The sequence below is a fragment of the Diadema antillarum genome, unplaced genomic scaffold (genome assembly GCF_040938485.1).
Source record: "Diadema antillarum isolate AM-2024a unplaced genomic scaffold, OU_Dant_1.0 seq00000998_RagTag, whole genome shotgun sequence".
Classification (NCBI taxonomy): domain Eukaryota; kingdom Metazoa; phylum Echinodermata; class Echinoidea; order Diadematoida; family Diadematidae; genus Diadema; species Diadema antillarum.
The window spans coordinates 1,523,852-1,543,255 of record NW_027271836.1 but is presented as its reverse complement, the minus strand read 5'-3'; the positions used below and the strand labels follow the sequence as shown (position 1 = coordinate 1,543,255).

Sequence of the window (19,404 nt, the reverse complement as noted above, 5' to 3'; positions counted from 1 at the left end):
ACCACATAACCAATTTGAATGGGGTTTTCTACAAAATATAGGTAAGATGTTTTATGTGTAGTCCCTGAAGTAGCATTCAGTAAGTTAATCATATTGAAAGTTTTCAATGCGGAAATCTGATGGTATTTGTTTTTTTTTCTTTGTATTTTGTTTTTTGGTGTGTTTTTTTTTTTTGGGGGGGGACATACTGTACAAATGTACAATGTGCAAATATATTGTCTCAGCTCAGTTTAAGGCAATTAAAAATGTAACGATTTTATTCATTTCTTGTTTTGTTTCACTGCCTTATTCGTCACTGGATTTACTATTCAGATTCACCTTCAATGAAGGCATGCATTTCACATACATTGTATCAAAGGGGTAGTCATGACAACAGTAGTTTCCTAACATTTTGGCCTTTCTCCTGAACTACTGTGTGTCATGTTTAAAACTTGTCTGCAATCATGCAATATTCTTGCCTTTTCTGTTTGTGTGTTTTTGAAGTTTGTACAGAACGATGAAATCTCACATTCAAACTTTGCACATGTATAACCATGCATGAGAAAAACAATTAAGCAATGTCATTAGTGAAAATCGTGGCTTGTCCACTACATTCATACTTGCATTCATTGCAAACACACACCATCAAAATAATTTAATTTACAAGAGGCAGCTGAGAAAACAGATTTAACGTTTCATACTCAAATTTTATTGTCAAATGATATCACAGGGGAAGTGAAGGCACACGCCAAATCATATCACTTGCGTAAACTGGCTCTTGGTGAATTAGTTACACTTTGGAATGTTTTCTTCTTTTTATTCAGTCCTCACATCTTTTGAAAAGATTTAAATATATTTATGATACGTTCATTATCACCGGCATACCCAAATTTGCCCAAGCTAATACCTTTTTTAAGAAGTCCCTCTCCTCTCAAATATCCCACACAGAAGCATTGATATTACAATAATTATATTATCATAACTATAACTGCATGCTGATGTCCACTCTACAGTGGCCAAATGTGATAATTTTTCCACTGACTACCTTCATGACCATTACACACAGGTTTTAACTGTATGCGTATGACTCCGTCTCAAGCACTTCAAGGTCTTGATTTTCAAAATGAGCTTTGAATATTTCTAATTTCCTCTGAAAACAGGAGCACAAGTCCTGTCAAGCAGAAACCAAGTTCTATGGTCATCCTGCACCATGCATGAAACTTGTCAGATGCAAACTTTTGTTATATTAAGAAAACATACATAGTGACATGATAGAGGTGTGTAATAAACAGTGCAACTTTGTGATACATCATGCCTTTCTCATAATGCAGAGCAAAAGATAAAGACGAACCTACAATTCTGGCCTTGCACTTTTCACAGCTGACATAAGAAACTTAACTACACTACTAAAACTTAAAAATGCAGAGGGTGAGGAAGAAGCAGATTTTTTTTTTTAATACCAAACAAACCCTGACATCAAACTGTACATCTACATGCTGCTTGACTTTTCTGTCTCTTTTAGTATGAGTCTGTTTCTAATCAAGAAAGAAAATTGTTGCTTTTTTTTCAGTATTATCCTAAAATCTCTAACAGTGTGCCAATCTACAGTGATATTTCAAATTTCAAAGACTTGCGAGGATGGACTCAATCTTTGCCTCCAGCTCGTTGCGTTTAGCCGTCGTGGCCTTGTCCACGTCCACGTACTGACCCTTGGTGAATTTTCCGGCTACGACCTTTTCGGCGTTGGTGATGGCCGATTGGATCAGCTCCTTGTGCTGGCGACTCAGCTTCTGGATTTCCCCGACCTGCAGAGCAACATGTGGGAGGCATACCGAAACAGCATTCAATATCTCTGGTTTTTCTGTTTTTCCATTATTGCTGACAAAGAACACTGATTAAGTAGCACTCACGTGAAGTATGTTTCATCACATATAATTCCATGGAGACACAATGACAAATATCATCCTATGTTTGCACACTGATTGTGTTCTTACACTTTATTCTTGCCACATGCCTATCGAAGTCCTTGTTGCTTGCCACATTCCTATAGAAGTCCTTTTTGCTTGCCACATTGCAGTTCACATACTTTACACTTGCTACATGCATATCTAAAGAATACACCACATACACCTGTGTACATGTATTTCACAATTTGTTTTGGGTTTTTTTTTTTCATAAATTTCTCAAATAGTGTGCTATTTTGCAAATTTAAGAACACCCACAAAAAAACTTCTTTGATCCCGACATGAATGCAACGTGCATGCATACATTTCTCCATTCATTACTGTGCTCCGCAATAGCAAATTTAAGCACTTGTAGAATTGTTGGGCAATCCTGATTCACAAAAAATTAGACTCGCTAAACATATGGTGTATATACTAAGACCTGTCTACACTATGCAAACGTACCTTATCTCCAACCTCAGCACTCTCTTTGTTGATGGAGGACAGAACCTCTTTGACGGCATCAGTGGCAGCGCGGTGTTCACCGTCCAGCTTCTTCAAGGTGGCGCGGAAAGCTGAGAATGGAGAGCAATGGGATAGAGAATGATTTGAATCTGGCACCCGGTCTCACAGGACACATGATGTAAATGACTGGTCTTAGAATTTCAATTCTCAATTCAATTCTAATTCATTGCTCACTAAGCCTAGACTTATTTCATTTCAAGACTTAATAATACAAAAAAAAAAAGATTTAGACGGAAATAAATTCATAAAATCACATGACACGCATCATAAACAAGATGTGGACATATCAAATACAATATATTGTGATAAAGTTAAAACATCTTGCAAAAAATGAACAGTTCTTTTAATTTTAATATGAATATTGCACACAACAGAACACAATTCAACATCATTATCATTCAACAAAATATTAAAATGATTTACGAGATAAATCATTACAATATGCATTAAAAAGCTAACACGCATGAGTGTTACCACCATGAATTATGAAAACAAACATGTATTATAATTACGTCACTCTCATATGAACAATAAACCCTTGATGCATCATTATCATCAAATTGATCAATGATAGGTGCTCTCAAGAAAACAGGCCATATTTTACAAAATGTTGTACAACACAGAAAGATGGACAACAGAAACATTTCAAACTCATTATTTTAAGTCAAAATAATATCATAAGAGATATTTTAAGTCTAAATAATATCATAAGACATATCACCTGGAACAGTACCCTATAGCCATTATACGGTAATTACCTATTTGCGCAAGTTGATTATTTGTAACATGACATGGAACCCTGAGGTACATTTTCTTAACATCACAGTACATGAATAGGATATGTATGGCCTGTTTTGAAAACTTCACCAGGACAGTATATGAAGATAATCTTTTTTTATTTCTTATTTTGCAATTGAAATGGAAAAAGAGAAAAGTGCTCACTGTTGTTGTCCTTGGTGGACTTGAATTTGCTGATGGCGTCCTCATAGCGTTTGGTGAGGCGGCCGCGCTTGGTCTGCTGGGAAGCCACTTCCTCAACGAGACTGGCCACCTTCAGGCGGGACTCAGACACTTCATCCTGAGTGCGGGGGGGGGGGGGGGGGGGGGGGGGGGGGGGATGCAAGGGTAAGACAGATTAGTGCTGGAAACCAAAAATTACTTTCCCCATCACAGCCATAGCATTCTCTGCAGAGCTTTGCATCAAATCTACCATATCTTCCACTCTATTATTCTATGGGTGCGTTCGAGCGCTCTAAAGCGAACCAAAGCGAACTAAACCAAAGCGTACCGTACCGAACTGTGCCAGTTTTGGAGCGTTTGAGCGCTCTGTGGAGAAAGCGTACCTCACGAGTTATTTTTAGAAAAGGTCATGCATGTTTGTAGCAAGAATGTCATCCACCTTGTGCTTGAACTACTTGCACCTGTCCCGAACAAAGACAATGATGTTTTTGCATTGTGACATATGCACATGATACGCGCATGCTTTACAATGAACTTTTGGTACGCTTTGGTACGCTTTTGGAGCACATTGGGAAGTGGTCCACTTTTGGCTCAGTACAGTACAGTATGGTACACTTTAGGAGCGTTCGAGCGCTCCTCTGGCGCGGGTACAGTACGGTACAGTACGCTTTAGGGCAGCACTCGAACGCACCCTATGTGACAGATAACTGCCAGCTGTCATCTCATGTGGATAAGGAAAAATTCAAATGCTTGTTGCCCCTGTTTATCCAACTATGATACAAGCAAGATCACAGGACACATTATAATGTAATAAAATTTGAAACATTTACAACATTGTTTATGGATAATATCTAGCATTACACACTTCAAACTTTCTTTAACAATTGTTCAATCCAATCTACAAGTCTGCTACGTCAAAATCAAATCTCTTTCCTGTCACAATACAATATATGTGCTCTAAAAAGTCTTTCTGCAAACATCCACACGAGCACTTGCAGCTCCCTGATCAAACATCGGTCACTTACCTTGGAGATGGAGAAGTCCAGGCGGACGAGGATGATGATGGTGACAAAGAGGAGGTAGAATGCTCCGACCACCAGGAGTGGCTCTTGGAGGAGAAGCAACTTCTGGAAAGTGTAGTGGAGCTGTGGGAGGGGGAGGAGGAGGAGGAGATCACAATGAACATCAGCATTACATGACCAATCAGTAGGTCGGTTCATGGTCAATACTTGCCTATATATAATGGTATCTTATTTGACGAATCCTTGATTCTGATTGGTCGAAATCTGGGGCAAATATAAATGATATTGCCTGCAGCTGCAGCCCCACTGTCCCAAACCACCTCGTTATACTAAACCGCCCTCTCTTTGTATGTACATGATATATATACACAGACGTGTTAACATGTACTGTTAATGCTTGGCTGCCATTGCAAAGCAGGCAACTCTTATCCGATGCCATCGCAATGTTGACATCTACGACAGCATCTGATATGAGTGCACACTAGCGCAATCATGATCTACCAAGTAAAATTTCTTCTAAGTACATTTAGTTTATAGAATTGATATAGCCTTGTTTTACTTGGGGCAGTGTTGATATTATTGCCCCATGGGATCTCAACTCCGTGACAGGACCCTTGGAACCAGTGCCCCAGGTCACAGCATGGTCATTTGCAACTTTCTCAGCATATGTAACAATTATACTGCAAACAGCAAATGACCAGTGATGAACTAGTATTTATCAAGGTATATTGTGATTTACCTCAAAGTCTGCAATGTGCTGCTCCACCAAGTTCCTCTTGGAGGCAACGACGACAGGGCGTCCAATGGTGTCCAGGTAGGTGTAGTGTTTCTCATCAGCAGCTCGCTTCACTGGGTATGGGGTTTCCAGTTTGATGTTCCTATGGGCAGACATAGAACACATAATTATTCATTATCAAACAATTAGGACATTTCTTATGCTAAAAATAAGGACATCACGAATAGAGGCGTCTTGCATCAAACCATCAAATATATCTGATGTAACTGATTCCGGTTTGATATTCAAATATATGGGAACACATAGAACACATAATCATTAATTACTAAACCAAAAACCAATTTCTTGTACAATGAACACAGACATCAATGGCATAGACTGTCTCATATAATATATATATCACCAAATCACCAAACATAACTGATGTAATAGATTCTGGCGGCCTAATCAAACACATTAACACTTGTAGCTCAAGACAAAAAACTCCTCTATTCTTCAACAGTAAAATTCTTGAAAAAATAGACAAGGAATGGACAAGACAATAAAGCAAACGAAAAGAAAAGGAAAATTCACACAGGATGTGGATAACATAGATCCTACTTACTTTGATCCCTCTGGGAGGATTATCTTCACTATCAGTTCATCCACATTCATATCGTCATAGATGTGGTCCAAGAAGCGCATCTTTAGGATGTAGTTGTCACCTATGCCAACAGGAAAATGAAAAAAATTGATATACACTGTAACCTTTCACAGCAGACTATTAACCAAACTGGAGTTGGTTCCTCCTAGGCATGTCTGTTACTTGTATGACATTTTGTCGCGAGTTCAAAACACATGAAAAGTGACATCAATTTTTTGTCAAGACATCAGTAAACACTCCTAGGATATAATTTGTTTAATTGAAATTACTATAGACTGCAGACTGCATGACATTCTACACAAATCCCCAATTCTGTCTTCACAATTACCAAAAAAAAAAAAAAAAAAAAAAGGAAAACAAATAAAAGAACACCCTGAGAATTGGAGTATAAACTCATTTACCCTGTATCATTTTCTTGGGAACAGTTACAAGGAAATTTATTTTCCTTTCTGGGCTACTGCCAAAGTTTTCCTACAGCTCAGAAATGGACATACTAATGTAATGAAACAACATATCAGGGGGCAGGGACAAGACCTACTCACCTGAGGTGTAGAGGTACTCGTAGCTTGGAAGATTGTAACCCATGTAGTAATGGGTCTTCCATCCACCGAAGAGGGGGAACCTGGGTCGAAGCTCCACCTCAACGTAATCGTCATGCTCGATGAGGTTGCTGGTGGAGATGTTGCCAATCTCATCACGATAATACACATCACGGGCAGCGGCGGGCAAGACAGTCTGATAACCAAATATTAAAATAGCGTACATTTAACAGTAATCCAAATACTCTTCCTCTGTAGCCTTTACTAATGTGTTTACATATGATACAATGATGGTTGATCTTGACCACTGCTATAATTAAAATTGTGACTCCTTCCAATATTAATGTATTCAATAAGTTGTTGCTGCAAAGCACTCTGGTAAAGGTTCTATGATTACGATCATGCTTTCTGGATATCTCCTGCCACTATATTAACCCACTTTATAGAGATCCATTATTTGAGCTTGAACAAAGTGACACCTAAGGCATTATGCTTCAATATACTCTGAATATTATATACTTTCAAATCTGACAAAAATAGACAAAAGTTGAAGATTACAATAACACCATTCACTATTAAAATATCAATATCATATCAACAAGCAGAAAAGAATTTATTGGCAGGATATATCGACACATGTTTGATACATGCTAGAAGTAGGGTTTAGCTGCTATTTAAGTCTTGCTAACAATTTTAAATTTGCACATTTAAGATCATAGAGATATAGATCAATTCACAATTTTATTTATTTATTTTTTTTTTTGGGGGGGGGGTGTAGATTTGTCAGAATGAATTCTGGTTAAAAATGAGCAGATGACAAACAGCACCAGTGGAGCATCTCACCTTGTATGATTTGATGGAGGAATATCCGTCCTGGGTACGCTGGTAGTCGTACCTGGAGAACGACCCCTTCAACAGCGCCCCCGTGTGGCTGACATCAACTGTCTCCTCCACTGCAATGTTGCCCCAGTGGGAGACCTCAATGACGCGGGTCATCGTGGTTACCGTCAGGAAAGGGGAGTTATTCTCGTAGTGGACCTTCAGGGCCTCCTGTTGGATCAAGAGATGGACAAGACAAAGATTTGAAATGAGGAGGAGCATTTTTCTTTTTTTAACAGAGTGGCACTACACACAAAACTTTGACACAATCCGGGAAGTAAATGCTTACCAACCTTTCATCAAACTGGAAGGTCTCTGTGGCAATCAACTGCCAGATATATCTTATCCCATCCATATAAACACCATCAGATCCCCACCCCCCTGCCTAACAGAAGTGGCACATCATATTTTTTTTTTCAGAGAATACAAAAGATAATATTGGCTCCAAGGGCACACACCACAGCAGCAAAATTGATATGTATTCCTTCCCACTGATACATCATACAAAAGGGCCAATGTAATTCAACTCTTTGACAGAAACTGAACATCTCTCTCACCCGAGTCATTGGTGCCACATCTTCATAGGGACCGTAGGTGATGCTGTCTTCACTGTGAGAGACTGGGTTCACCTTGTTGAAAGATTCAACATTACTGGAGGAAATCAGCACCTGGAACAAAAACATATAACACAGAAACTCACATCACAGATGGGCAGAACTACAAGACTGACTTAAAAAAGTCTGGAAATATATCAACTGATGGCAGACGAATTGGAAAACTCTTACATTACATCTGCATGAGATGAAATTTTCACGTGTACAGAGATATTTTTGTAAATTGCTACTTGTCAGAAATATTTGCATGTTGTTAATTTCATGGTTGCAAGGGTCTAGTAATCATGGCCCAGGCAGCGTGATAGATTCACAGTAGTTAATAGTTGTGCGTGCTCCAGCGCTAGCATGGCTTTTCTTTTTCAATGATATTTTTGTGGGTTGTCATTTTTCATGATTCAAAGCTGATTCCCTCAAAATAAAAAAAAAATAAAAAAGTTCGTGAAAAATAGGTCAGTTCAACTTCTACAATATTCATACAGTTCATGTCATGAAGTCAGCAGACGTCGATTCTCAGTCAAAAAGATCTCATCTGACCAAAAAGAAGTGTACTGGATATGGCATAAATGCTTTAATAGACTGTTTCTGTTTTGTTTACAGTTTATGGATGTTTCTTTTCCTACAGCCGAGTAATGATACATTTAATTCACCTGCTCCCTCCTATTATGATCCATAGGCTGGAATTCACTTAGTTGTTGCTAGGTAGGGCAAGGCTCTGGCAAACTTTGTGGTTGCTAAGGGCAATTTTTGGGAACAGAGTATGCATAAAATCTGAATACACTACAGAATCAATCTATTACATCACAATCTGGACCAAAATTCAGATAAAGGTACGTGTATCAAAACCGTTACATACATCTGCTTTGCTTTCATGTGTATGACAGTAAAGACCAATATATTTTACCTTAGTTGTCTGTGTTTTGGTAGCGTACGGTGACAGGAGGTAGACATTGCCAATGAACTCCACATACTGCTTCTCACTCTGAGTGATCCTGGCTGGGTACGGTCGAAGGGAGTGGGCAAAAATGGTTTCTATGGTGACATCAATGGTACCACCAGCCTGCAGTGGGTTTTCCAACTTGACACTGTAGAACGGTACTCCCCTGAAAGAGAAGTGGACAGATGGTCATAGGTTCAATAGCTCATTATCAGGTGATTTCCTAATCATTCAGCTTGTGCCAGTCCATAAAAGACAGCTGTGAGAAAGAAACTATCAAACTAGCTGACAAACAAAAAAAATAATGATAATGAATATAGAATACTGCTCACTAAAATCAATTCAATCATTATGTTGATGCTGTTTTATTGAAAAATTATATACAATATTAAAAACAAAGACATTTAATAAAACTTTTGTCTCTCATAGGATACAATTAAACAGATTTAGATCTCTTTTGGCAACATCATGATGTGGCAAACAGGTCTACATCTACGTAGATCACAATCAAAGCTGGCTGTGAATAAAAATTTTTTTAAAAATGGGGTGAAAGAAAATTACAATTCTATTTCTAGCAATGTAGAACCCTTGCTCGCAGATAACATTGCTGCCAAAGAAAAGAGATACACCTACTGTAAATGAGATGCAAAGTATCACTGATTTTTTGCTTTTCATACTTACTCTTGACCTTTGACACTAGCAGCAGCAACAGCAAGAGTAACCTGATCTTCTCCTGAGCCAGTCTGTAACAAAGAGAATTCATAAATCTAAGGCATACGTTCAACTGAAAAAAAGTTTTCTGTTCATACATTGTCTCACTCACTCAGCAAGCAGTCAAGCACCAGCAAGTCTGGCCTAAATAAAGTAAATGTTCCATTTGAAACAAAAAGAGAAAGTAAATTTCTATAAACAAAATAGAAAAGAAAAGAAAAAAAGAATAAACATTGACACTTGAAACTGATGTCACAGAAAATGGAGAGATGTAGTATTGCACGGTTAAATGTTTAATTTCTTCATGTATTTATTCATTTCTCAGCAGGTTATGAAGTCTCCAACAAATAATACAGTGCACTCTTATTATCGCACACAGTTATAAAGAAAGTCTCATTGCAACAAAGTAAAAATTCAGGTCCAAAAATTATCATCTATACATCTTTATACACCAGAATAAAATTTTGATATAATGCGAGAAAACTGCCTGTCCCAAGGTTTTTCGCTTTGAACAAGAGTTGCCTGTATTCCAAGCAATGGATCATTTTATGTAACCAAAGGTTGGGCAAGTGGACAAAGTTTGGTGAGAATACCACCACGGCCACAGCAGTCACAGAGTATGTGTGCAGGTAGTTGGGATCTCTTGGTACATAGGACATTTCTTCCTTTCCAGACTCAAAAGAGAGCTGTAGGATGAGTTAAATAACACTTGGCTAGGGGTCTACCAGTACACCAACACTATCTGCACTGTCGGGCTGTCCCTGGAAGATGGTGCAGGTCAGCAAGAATCCAGTTCTAATTACACTCAAAGTGAAGACTGACCAATACAAGTATGAACTACAATGTATGATGATTCACATCAAGGTGCTACATAAGCACTTTCCCCAACTGCCTAGGGCAAGCAAAAATCTAAGCCGGGCAAATATTTTGGAAAAATGAGAAGACAATGCTTGCCCAAATTGGGAAAGCAAAAAGTTTTGAAGCCTACTTTTATCACTTCCCCCCCCCCCCCCTTCAAGTCCCCCAGATCAATCATACAGAAGCCCAAAGATGACTGTTTAGACTTTAGTGATGCAATGCACTCTAATTTTATTTCAGCAACTTTCCAACACTTACGTGAAGAAGCTGTAATGCAATGCAACGTGAACACTCAATTGAACCAAGTTTGTCACTCCAATGTGTTTTAAGCATGTGAATCAATGTGTGCTGCTTATTCATATGATTGTGTTTTATCAAGCCCTTGACTTACAAGTGATTTTCTACACCATTTTCTTATATTTTTTGGACTCTCTTGAGCTGGTAAAATTTCATGTTTGGGCAAGTGTTTTGCAACAATTTGAAAATCTGCTTGCCTAACCAGGCAAGTGGCAAAAAAAAAAAAAAAAAAAAAGTTATGTAGCACCCTGCAGCTCACAGTAACACTTGCTTTGCTTGTGCTCATTATCTATTTCTTTCCCAGGGGCATCAGGGCCAGGGTCAGGGCTGCAAACATTTTTTTATTTTTTTATTTACACTGATTTATACCACTTTCTCCAGTACAGTAGAACTCTAATTTTGTTAGTACTCAATAAATTTACTACAGATACCAGAGCAGTTATCCCTATCATGACAGGGTGCCTATTTTTGCTGCTGGGGCAATTTTGTTCATTCATTCAGAACACGGTTCTGCAAAAAACTGCCACAAAGTTTGACCTCCCGTGCCCAAATTTGATCATACACAAAAAGCACCTGTAGCCAGCAGTCAAATTTTGATTTTAGAATGGCGTTATGGTCAAATATGGGCAGCTTGCTAACTTCACCATTCTACATACTGTAAAACACAATATTTTTGCGGTATGAAATTTTCGTAAATTGGAGCCCACAGCCTTTTTCGCGGCATGAAATTTTCGCGACTTGCCTCTAACATTCAATGTGTAAAGTAGACCTACTAGATCTATAGAGATAGTGTAGACAAGAACTTTCACATGTATTTCTAATTTTGTGAATCTTGGCTGTTGCGAAATTCGCGAAATTAAAATGCACGCTAACATTCCTCGTTTTACAGTAACCACATTAATGATAACATCAAAATCAGGAAAATTTGATTCAAGAGCAATTGTCATCAAGAAGAAAACGTTTTAACGTTACTCATTAGGATGGTTAGCAAACTTTCAGAAGTCGAGTCCCAACATCAACATTTGCATCCCAGCTAGTAGAAAAGACGAGAAGTCCCCAAATCAGGAAGGCGTTTATGTGCTTATGCTGTTAGAATATGAAAGGATACTCAACATTTGATTTCAGGAAGCTTCCTCCAGAATCAGGATCCAGGCCAGGGGTTGACCGACAAGTCTGTCTAATTCCGCGAAAAACTTCTCATTTATAATAATGACATTTGCTGGGTCAGTTTTTCACTTCTTTAGACAGACCCCATTGATATATACGCTATTGCGGCTCCCCAATTCATCGCAGCCTTCATTTGAAAAATGACTGCACGAACATCTAGATGGCAAGCCAAATGCTCATTCACAATATTACGAATTCAAATTTAGCGCTCGAACAACTTACTAGTACTTTGGTCAATAAACGTAAATGTATCGATGGCCGATATAGTGATTGTATGGAGCATTTGGCTTGCCGTAGACGTTCGTGAGGTCATTTTTTCAAACGAAGGCTGCGATGAATTGGGGAGTGCTGCAAAGAAGTGGAGGAAATAACCAGAAAACAGGAGGAAACAGTGGAAGAGGTTAGTCAAAATGTTTACTGATTAATCCTGAATATATTTTTTCCAGATTGGTTTGAAAACCAAGCTGGAAAAAAATTAAAATAACCATTTTTATGCAGGGGGAACTGGGTAGAAGTTGCGTTGAACCAAAATCGGTTCAAACCATCGGCGTCGCAATGCAATAATAGCGTATGTATCAATTAAAGGGATAGTACAGTATTGGTGGAGATGAGAACTGGGCTTTTAACTTTTTGCGAGATACCAAGAAAACACTTATGATACAGTACAGAGCATACCATTTTAAGAGGAATTCAAAGTTTATTTGGTGAAAATCGGGTTTGGAATGACTGAAACATCCAAAAACAAAGTAAAACAAAGCTAGTATCGTGATAAAGTGTGGGTCCCACACTTTATTAGAATCGCTCTTTTTTGGATATCTCAGCCATTTCAAAACCAGTTTTCATCAAATAAACGTTGAATTCCTTATAGAATTACATGCTCTTTCATATTTCATAAGAGGTTTCTCATTATCTCACCAAAAAAATTTCAGAAACCAGGGGCCGTATTCTGAGAGCTAATTAAGTGTCTGATTAGCACTTAATTACCGAATTGGTATTCTGAGAGCATGATTAAGTAGGGGGTATATTAACTACCATAGCAACAAGCGTTTTGGCGGGAAGGACCTACGCGTTTGCGCGTATCAATGCGCGTGCACCTCTGGAGAGGACTTAATCACAGAGTTAATTACGAATCGGTATTCTAAGGGTGTAATTAAGTATGAAAGTTAATGGAAAACTTAATGATACCAAAGAGTGTCATTAACTACTCCGATATCACGCATTACATCGTGTTTTCTCTGCCACAACGATGCTTACTGTCTTCGGTAACCGAGGAGCGGTTGAATCTTGTTATCATGGTATCCGTAGAATTCAGAGAAAAAAAGAAATATAGCCGATCTTCGAGGAATTTTGTCATTTTTTGTGAGCAAAGAGGTTGAGATCTTCGCGTGCGTAGGTGAGGGGTTGTAATCAAATACCGGAGTGTGCGCACGGAGCTCTTGGGTTGTAATTACAGGGGGCGTGCAGGAGCGCGCATTGAGGGCATATTTGCGCGTGTAATCATCATTTTGGCTTCTAACAACGCGTCTGATTGGATGGAATAACATTTAGATGGGAGGGACCTAAGATAATTACAGGGGACTTAATCATACCTTAATTACATCCTCAGAATACCGATTTTGCCCATGATTAAGGGCCTATTAACTTCACGACTTAATCACGAAGTTAATTACAGACTTAATTACGACCTCAGAATACCACCCCTGAAATTAGGTCTCAACCAAAACTGTGTGATCCCTTTAGTTTAAATGGTGTCTGTCTAAAGAAGCGAAAAACTGACCCAGCAAATGTCATTATTATGAGAAGCTTTTCGCGGAATTAGACAGACTTGTCGGTCAAGGCCAGGGGAGGCTTTACCTTTAACGTTAGCTTGCTTGGCTAGCTTTGAAAGGCAGCAGCGCAGCCGCCCTACATTATTCAAGCATCTTAGTCCCATACGTGTAATTTCATGTAGGTCAATGGATGAGAAACTGATTAAAGAGATAGATTTGGACCATGAAATAAGAGAAGAACCTGTTTAAGTACTTACAGTGGCTCCAACAAAAGACATCTTTTCATTGAGGGAGGTTTCCACAGCAAAAAGAAAAGATCCTGCTGGAGCTTTGCCACCATTCTCAACAGTTACTGCTGACGATATCTTCACAAGTTGTGATGCGATGTCAACTGTCCTCTCAACCTTCGTATTTATCAAATCTGCATTGACTGTCTCTTGTTTTGCTGCTAAAGAGACAGCTAAAATACAAATGAGTAAAAATGACCTAATCATCTTGGATTCTTTTGAGGAATCGGCAAGATGAAAAAGGATTGCTTTGAGATCTCCTCCAGGTCCCTCAGTGGGCACGAAGAGGTCAGCAGCAGAGGATTCGCCTCTTTTTACTGTACTGTACGTTTGCCTATACTGTACTGCGCGTACAGTATTCGTGGATCGTCGATCATTCGCCGGTTTGCCGAGCTCAAGCGAGCAAGCCAAGGGAAGCCACGTATGCACGAGCATGCACGGGATATCTTATTCACTTCCGGGTTAGAGAGAGAACTAGCGAACCCGCGCGCTGCGGTGCTCAGCTCCTCCAATGCTCCTCCTGAGAGCTTTTTTAATCCGAGGGCCTGTTGGCTGGCTCCTACAAAGTTTTTTTTTTCTTTTTTTTTTAAAGCCCATTTACATGTCTAGATCCAGGGAGGTGGGCCACCTCCCTGCTAGATCCCTTCCAGAAGCGGATCTAGGGGGGGTTGCAACTCCCCTTAAAAAAAAAAAAATCCGGGGACCATTTTTTTTTTTATCTTATCTTTTTTTTTAAACTTGTAATTTTATTTTTTTCTATCTATGTATTTATTTTATTTTTTATTATTATTATTATTATTATTATCATTATTTCTATTCTATACCAAAAATAGTGGTGTTTTAGATGCAAGAGAACGCCATTTTCACACACAGATTTTCAAAAATTCTCCCTACTGTTGTCCCCCCTCCCACACCCTCCCCACCCCCCTCGCTCGCTACGCTCCCTCGCATACCGCCCCAACCCCCCCCCCCCCCTTTATAAAAAGCTAGATCCGCCCCTGCCTTCGAGGCCCATTGATCGAGAAGCACTGAATTCAGACAACTCACTCTGTAACAGGGAGGTCCGTATAGTAGGCCCTATATTTGCTAAATTTCGACACCGGAATTTACATCGTTTATGGATAACAAGGAAATAATGGAACTTTCTCATTGAATTTGAATTTGTGTGTGTGTGTGTGTTTTTATTCCACCTTTTTTAAATGTCGCTTTATGCATGAGAGGTTTCATTGCGGACGTTTCGCAGTCTTTGCGACTACATGGGTGTAGCAGGATAGCGCCTCACGGTTAAAAATTATTCTCATTGGTGTTATGTTTAGGCTCCCTATAGGCCCTAAAGTCAACAAGATTTCAGGTTGACGGTACCTACTGAGAAGATCAAGGTATATAAAAAGAAAAAGGGCAACAAGGTGACTAGGCACTCTCATAGGAAGAGAGAGAGCGACTTCTTGAATTTCTCCTCGGCGCCTTGTTCAGGAAGAGGAAGGTATAGTATACCGTCATTATCCATAGGGCCTAAGAAGGAGCCAAAGGCGGCTTTTTCAAAAACTCCCCGAGAAGGTGGGTTTTTCTCTTCTTTTTTCTCTCCCTTTTTTTAAGATGAAAAGGCACCTTTTAGAGCATAGCCTACTGCAATAGTTCACTTCTCACCCCGGAGTTCCATAAGGCGCAAATTTGATGGCTCGGAGAGGCCCCGGAGATATATAGGGACGGTAAAAACGTCGTTATAACAATTAAAAAAAAAAAACAATGACAGATAAAATGAATGAATAGAAATAGCTAATTAGTGACTATACGTCTGAGCTGTCATCAACTTGTCAAACCTACAAAACTAATTTATAGAAACTGGTCCTATACACACCCCTCGTATCATCATTTCACTTGCAGTGTGTTATTCGGCCTGTTCACTCCCTTCAATTTCAGCAGTACATGTATTTTAGTGCATGGAGATGTACGATTTCCGGATACTGATACTTTCTATGGAGTAGGCCTATAAACTAAACACCACTATTAGGCCTTATTATACAGATTTCTGCCACGACTGTAAGCCATAGGCCCTATTATAGTTAGGTCCAGGCTGTAAACCTTTTGTTTTCTTTCTTCCATGCTTTAAACTGACGGTTTTATGCGTAGTAAGGTCATGGCCTTTGGAAACCAGAAGAAATTGAATAATAATGTATCAATATTCAATTCAATTCAATTCAATTCAATTCAATTCAGTTTATTTCCACAGTTCAGGTAAAAACATATAAATACACAATCAATCAGTTCTAACACATACATACAAACCAAAAATTATTTTGGATAAATACATAATCACAGTTAAAAGTTAAAAAGTGTGTGTTCCAGATTGACATAACAATTAAAATAAATGGTGGAGGAGATCAGCAGTAGGCCATTGGCCTTTCGAGGCTGATCCCCTGAGCAAATATACAATATTAAAACTGTATGTCGTTATACACTGTTACATAAATCATGAGTCGCATAAAAAAGAACTGGATTTGCAATAAATAGGGGCAAGAAGAAGAAGAAGAAGAAGAAAAAAAAAAAGCACATCCAAAAGGAAGGAACCACGACATACCAAAAACAACCATAAAAAGGGTGGGACAAAAATGAGCAAGAATTATCATTGAATGCAATTTAAGAAATATATATATGGTTTGAGCATATAATATTCTATAAGAATCGACAAAGACAAAAAAAAAATATTCGTCTGTTTGTTTGTTGGTCGATAGAAAAACGGGTTGGCATTTTGACAAGATTACCATGATTACCCTGGACCATGTCAAATGCTCCGTAATCTATGATTCATGAATTTTTTTTTAAGTTTGTAAAATCAGAAACAGATGTCTGTAATCAATGAATAAAGAAAAAGAAACTTCCTATGTATGTATAAAAAAATGGGTCATGCTTTGCAGTCTACACTCCATGAAAGTGTATCATCCAGTTTCGACAAGAGTTAGTATATAGTACGGTATATTCTTGACAGTTTTTGAAGTTCATCTTTAATTCGTTTTCATCAATGATAATTATGTGTACATCACTGCAATTTTATTTCATTGATCGACCATGTAACAATATAATCATTATTTGTTATACGATATATATTACATAGGCCTATACATAAAAATAATTCAATTCAATTCAATAGTTTATTTATTTCCATCATCAAAAAAAAAAGAGAAGAAAAAGAGAACATGATTCAAAGCGGTACAAGTTGTCGGTTTGTCTTATATACATTCGTCTGATAGGGGCATTTTTTTTCAAATACAATATAAAGTATATGCACGAATGATGTCATTTAAAAAAGATACAATGCACTTTGTCATGGCAACAAAATAGTAAATAATCATAACGATGGAAAACAGTGTTCCACTAAAAAGCCAGGCTTGTAAGACGTGGAACACTGGAACAAAAAACGACAGCACCAATTTATCATACCAATAAAATATATTCATATTAAATTCTTCTTTATACTATTGTACATTTACTCATTGATATATGATGCTGATACTATATAAACACTACTTACTATGATTTTAGAATGCAACATAAAAACTGTATAACATCACATTTATGGCACAGACACTAGTCAAACTTGTCTGCAACTTTTCAGTCGTCCATCGGCCAGAAACTAAATCTAGTCTGGTTACTGGTCGCATTACGCAGGAGGTCACTATAGTTAGACCGGTACCTTCTTACAAGCAAACGTTTTGTCTATTCCTAGGGGATTTCCATGTGGTCGCTATGGGCAAGTGGTCGCTAAAATAGGTTTTAGTGTTCGCGGGGATAGGGTAGGGGTGGGGTTAATGGGACATAACCTGACCACAATCCCTTTTTTTCCTTTGTTTCGTTGTTGTTGTTGTTGTTGTTGTTTGATTGACTGTCACCATAACAGTATGTTTCCTCGAATATGTACAAAAAAAAAAAGGAAAATGCAAGACATTCTCCTGGAAACTGGCTTTTTCAGGATATGACTCCCCAGCATCAAAGCTCAGTGTATGATAGGATCAACAGAATTAGACATAAGCGGATCTAGAGGGGGGGGGGGGTGGGGGGTTGCAACCCCCCCCCCCCCCCCCCCAAAAAAAAAAAAAAAAAAAAAATCCGGGGACCATTTTTTTTTTTAATCTAATCTTCTTCTTTTGTTAACTTGTAATTTTTTATTTGGCAATGACCTCTATACCAAAAATAGTGGTGTTTTAGATGCAAGAAGACGCCATTTTCACACACAGATTTTCAAAAATTCTCCCTACTGTGGGAGGGGGGACACCCCCCTCCCACACCCTCCCCCCCCCTTTATAAAAAGCTAGATCCTTCTTCTTCTTCTTCTTCCGGGTGAAGTACTGACCTCTGGAAAGAGTATTTTCGTACTTTGTGCAGTGCTGAAACTAGTGTGCCACGCTGCATTGTTTGATGCTTTTTTTTGTTGTTACAATTGATGTAATATACACTATAAAAAGTAAAAAGTGCTCTTTGTGCAAGTAAAATTAGCTCCTCTTCCAACTAGATTTGACGCAGTGTCACCCCGACCAGCTGCCTCCTAAACTGTTCGAGGGAAGAAGCAGCTGTCACACTGGTCGGGAGCTGGTTCCAGAAGAGTATGACACTTGGGAAGAAGGAGTTTTGAAAGCCAGAGGTCCTGCAGAATTGTTGTCGATATTGAGTAGGTCTTCGTCCAGATGATCGTGTTACCGGGTAGATGTAGGGTGGTTCAGGTGGAATAGCAATCAGTTGATGTAAGATGCGGAACAGCATGATGACTTTCAGCTGGGCCCTTCTTTCTGCAAGAGATTGCCATTTCAAGGAGTGTAGCATTTCACTGACACTGTGTCGAGGGTGAAAGTCTCCCAGAGTAAACCTAGCGGCACGTCTTTGAACCATTTCAAGCTTCCTGATTTGGTCTTGGCAGTGAGGATCCCAGGCTGTTGATGCATATTCAAGGATAGGGCGGACATATGTCACATAGGCTTGTTCTTTTATTTTCTTGGGGCAGCCATGTAGGTTTCTCTGGAGGAATCCTCGTGTGCTGTTGGCCTTTTTACATGTGTTGTCTATATGTGTCTTCCAGCTTAGCTTTGAGTTGATATGTACTCCAAGGTACTTAGCATTGTCCACAACTGGAAGCTTGACTCCATGAAGAGAATAAGAAGAATGGATGACATTTTTCACCTTGTTGGTCACTCTCAGGACTTCACACTTGGATGGATTGAGGGACATCTGCCACTTGGTTTCCCACCCTTGGATGTTGGTAAGGTCTTCTTGGAGTCTGTCTGCATCCGTCTGTGAGCTAATGTGTCGGTAAAGGAGACAATCATCTGCAAACATTCGAAATTCAGACTGGACAAAACTTGGTAGATCGTTTATGTAGGTCAAGAAGAGGAGTGGGCCAAGTACTGTCCCCTGGGGCACACCAGAGATGACAGTAGCTGGGTATGAGTTGGTTCCTTCAAGCACAACCTGTTGTTTACGATCTTGAAGGAAAGCTCTGATCCAACGAAGAAGGTTCCCCTGGATACCATACAAGGCTAATTTCCTCAGGAG

General features: G+C 38.9%; 1 protein-coding gene across 1 annotated transcript; it reads right to left on the bottom strand.

The window, feature by feature from the left end:
- Positions 1-1,318: 1,318 nt before the first annotated feature.
- Positions 1,319-14,158, bottom strand: LOC139742397 (dolichyl-diphosphooligosaccharide--protein glycosyltransferase subunit 1-like). Its single transcript, XM_071652971.1, has 12 exons — positions 13,834-14,158; positions 9,456-9,517; positions 8,742-8,940; positions 7,784-7,894; positions 7,191-7,397; positions 6,351-6,543; positions 5,770-5,869; positions 5,169-5,307; positions 4,433-4,552; positions 3,390-3,525; positions 2,388-2,497; positions 1,319-1,784 (listed from the first exon to the last, which is right to left on the bottom strand). Exons 1-12 carry the CDS (start codon positions 14,068-14,070, stop codon positions 1,602-1,604), a joined length of 1,797 nt encoding a protein of 598 aa, XP_071509072.1. The 5' UTR covers positions 14,071-14,158; the 3' UTR covers positions 1,319-1,601.
- Between the last annotated feature and the right edge of the window lie 5,246 nt (positions 14,159-19,404).

Bases quoted from the DNA above. Each gene is read 5' to 3' on its own strand.
- LOC139742397 (XM_071652971.1), bottom strand. From the start codon at position 14,070: ATGATTAGGTCATTTTTACTCATTTGTATTTTAGCTGTCTCTTTAGCA. The intron at 8,941-9,455 runs GTAAGTATGAAA...CTTCTCTTTCAG, and splicing joins GCTAGTGTCAAAGGTCAAGA to GGGAGTACCGTTCTACAGTG. The intron at 7,895-8,741 runs GTAAAATATATT...TTTTTGTTCCAG, and splicing joins CCAAAACACAGACAACTAAG to GTGCTGATTTCCTCCAGTAA.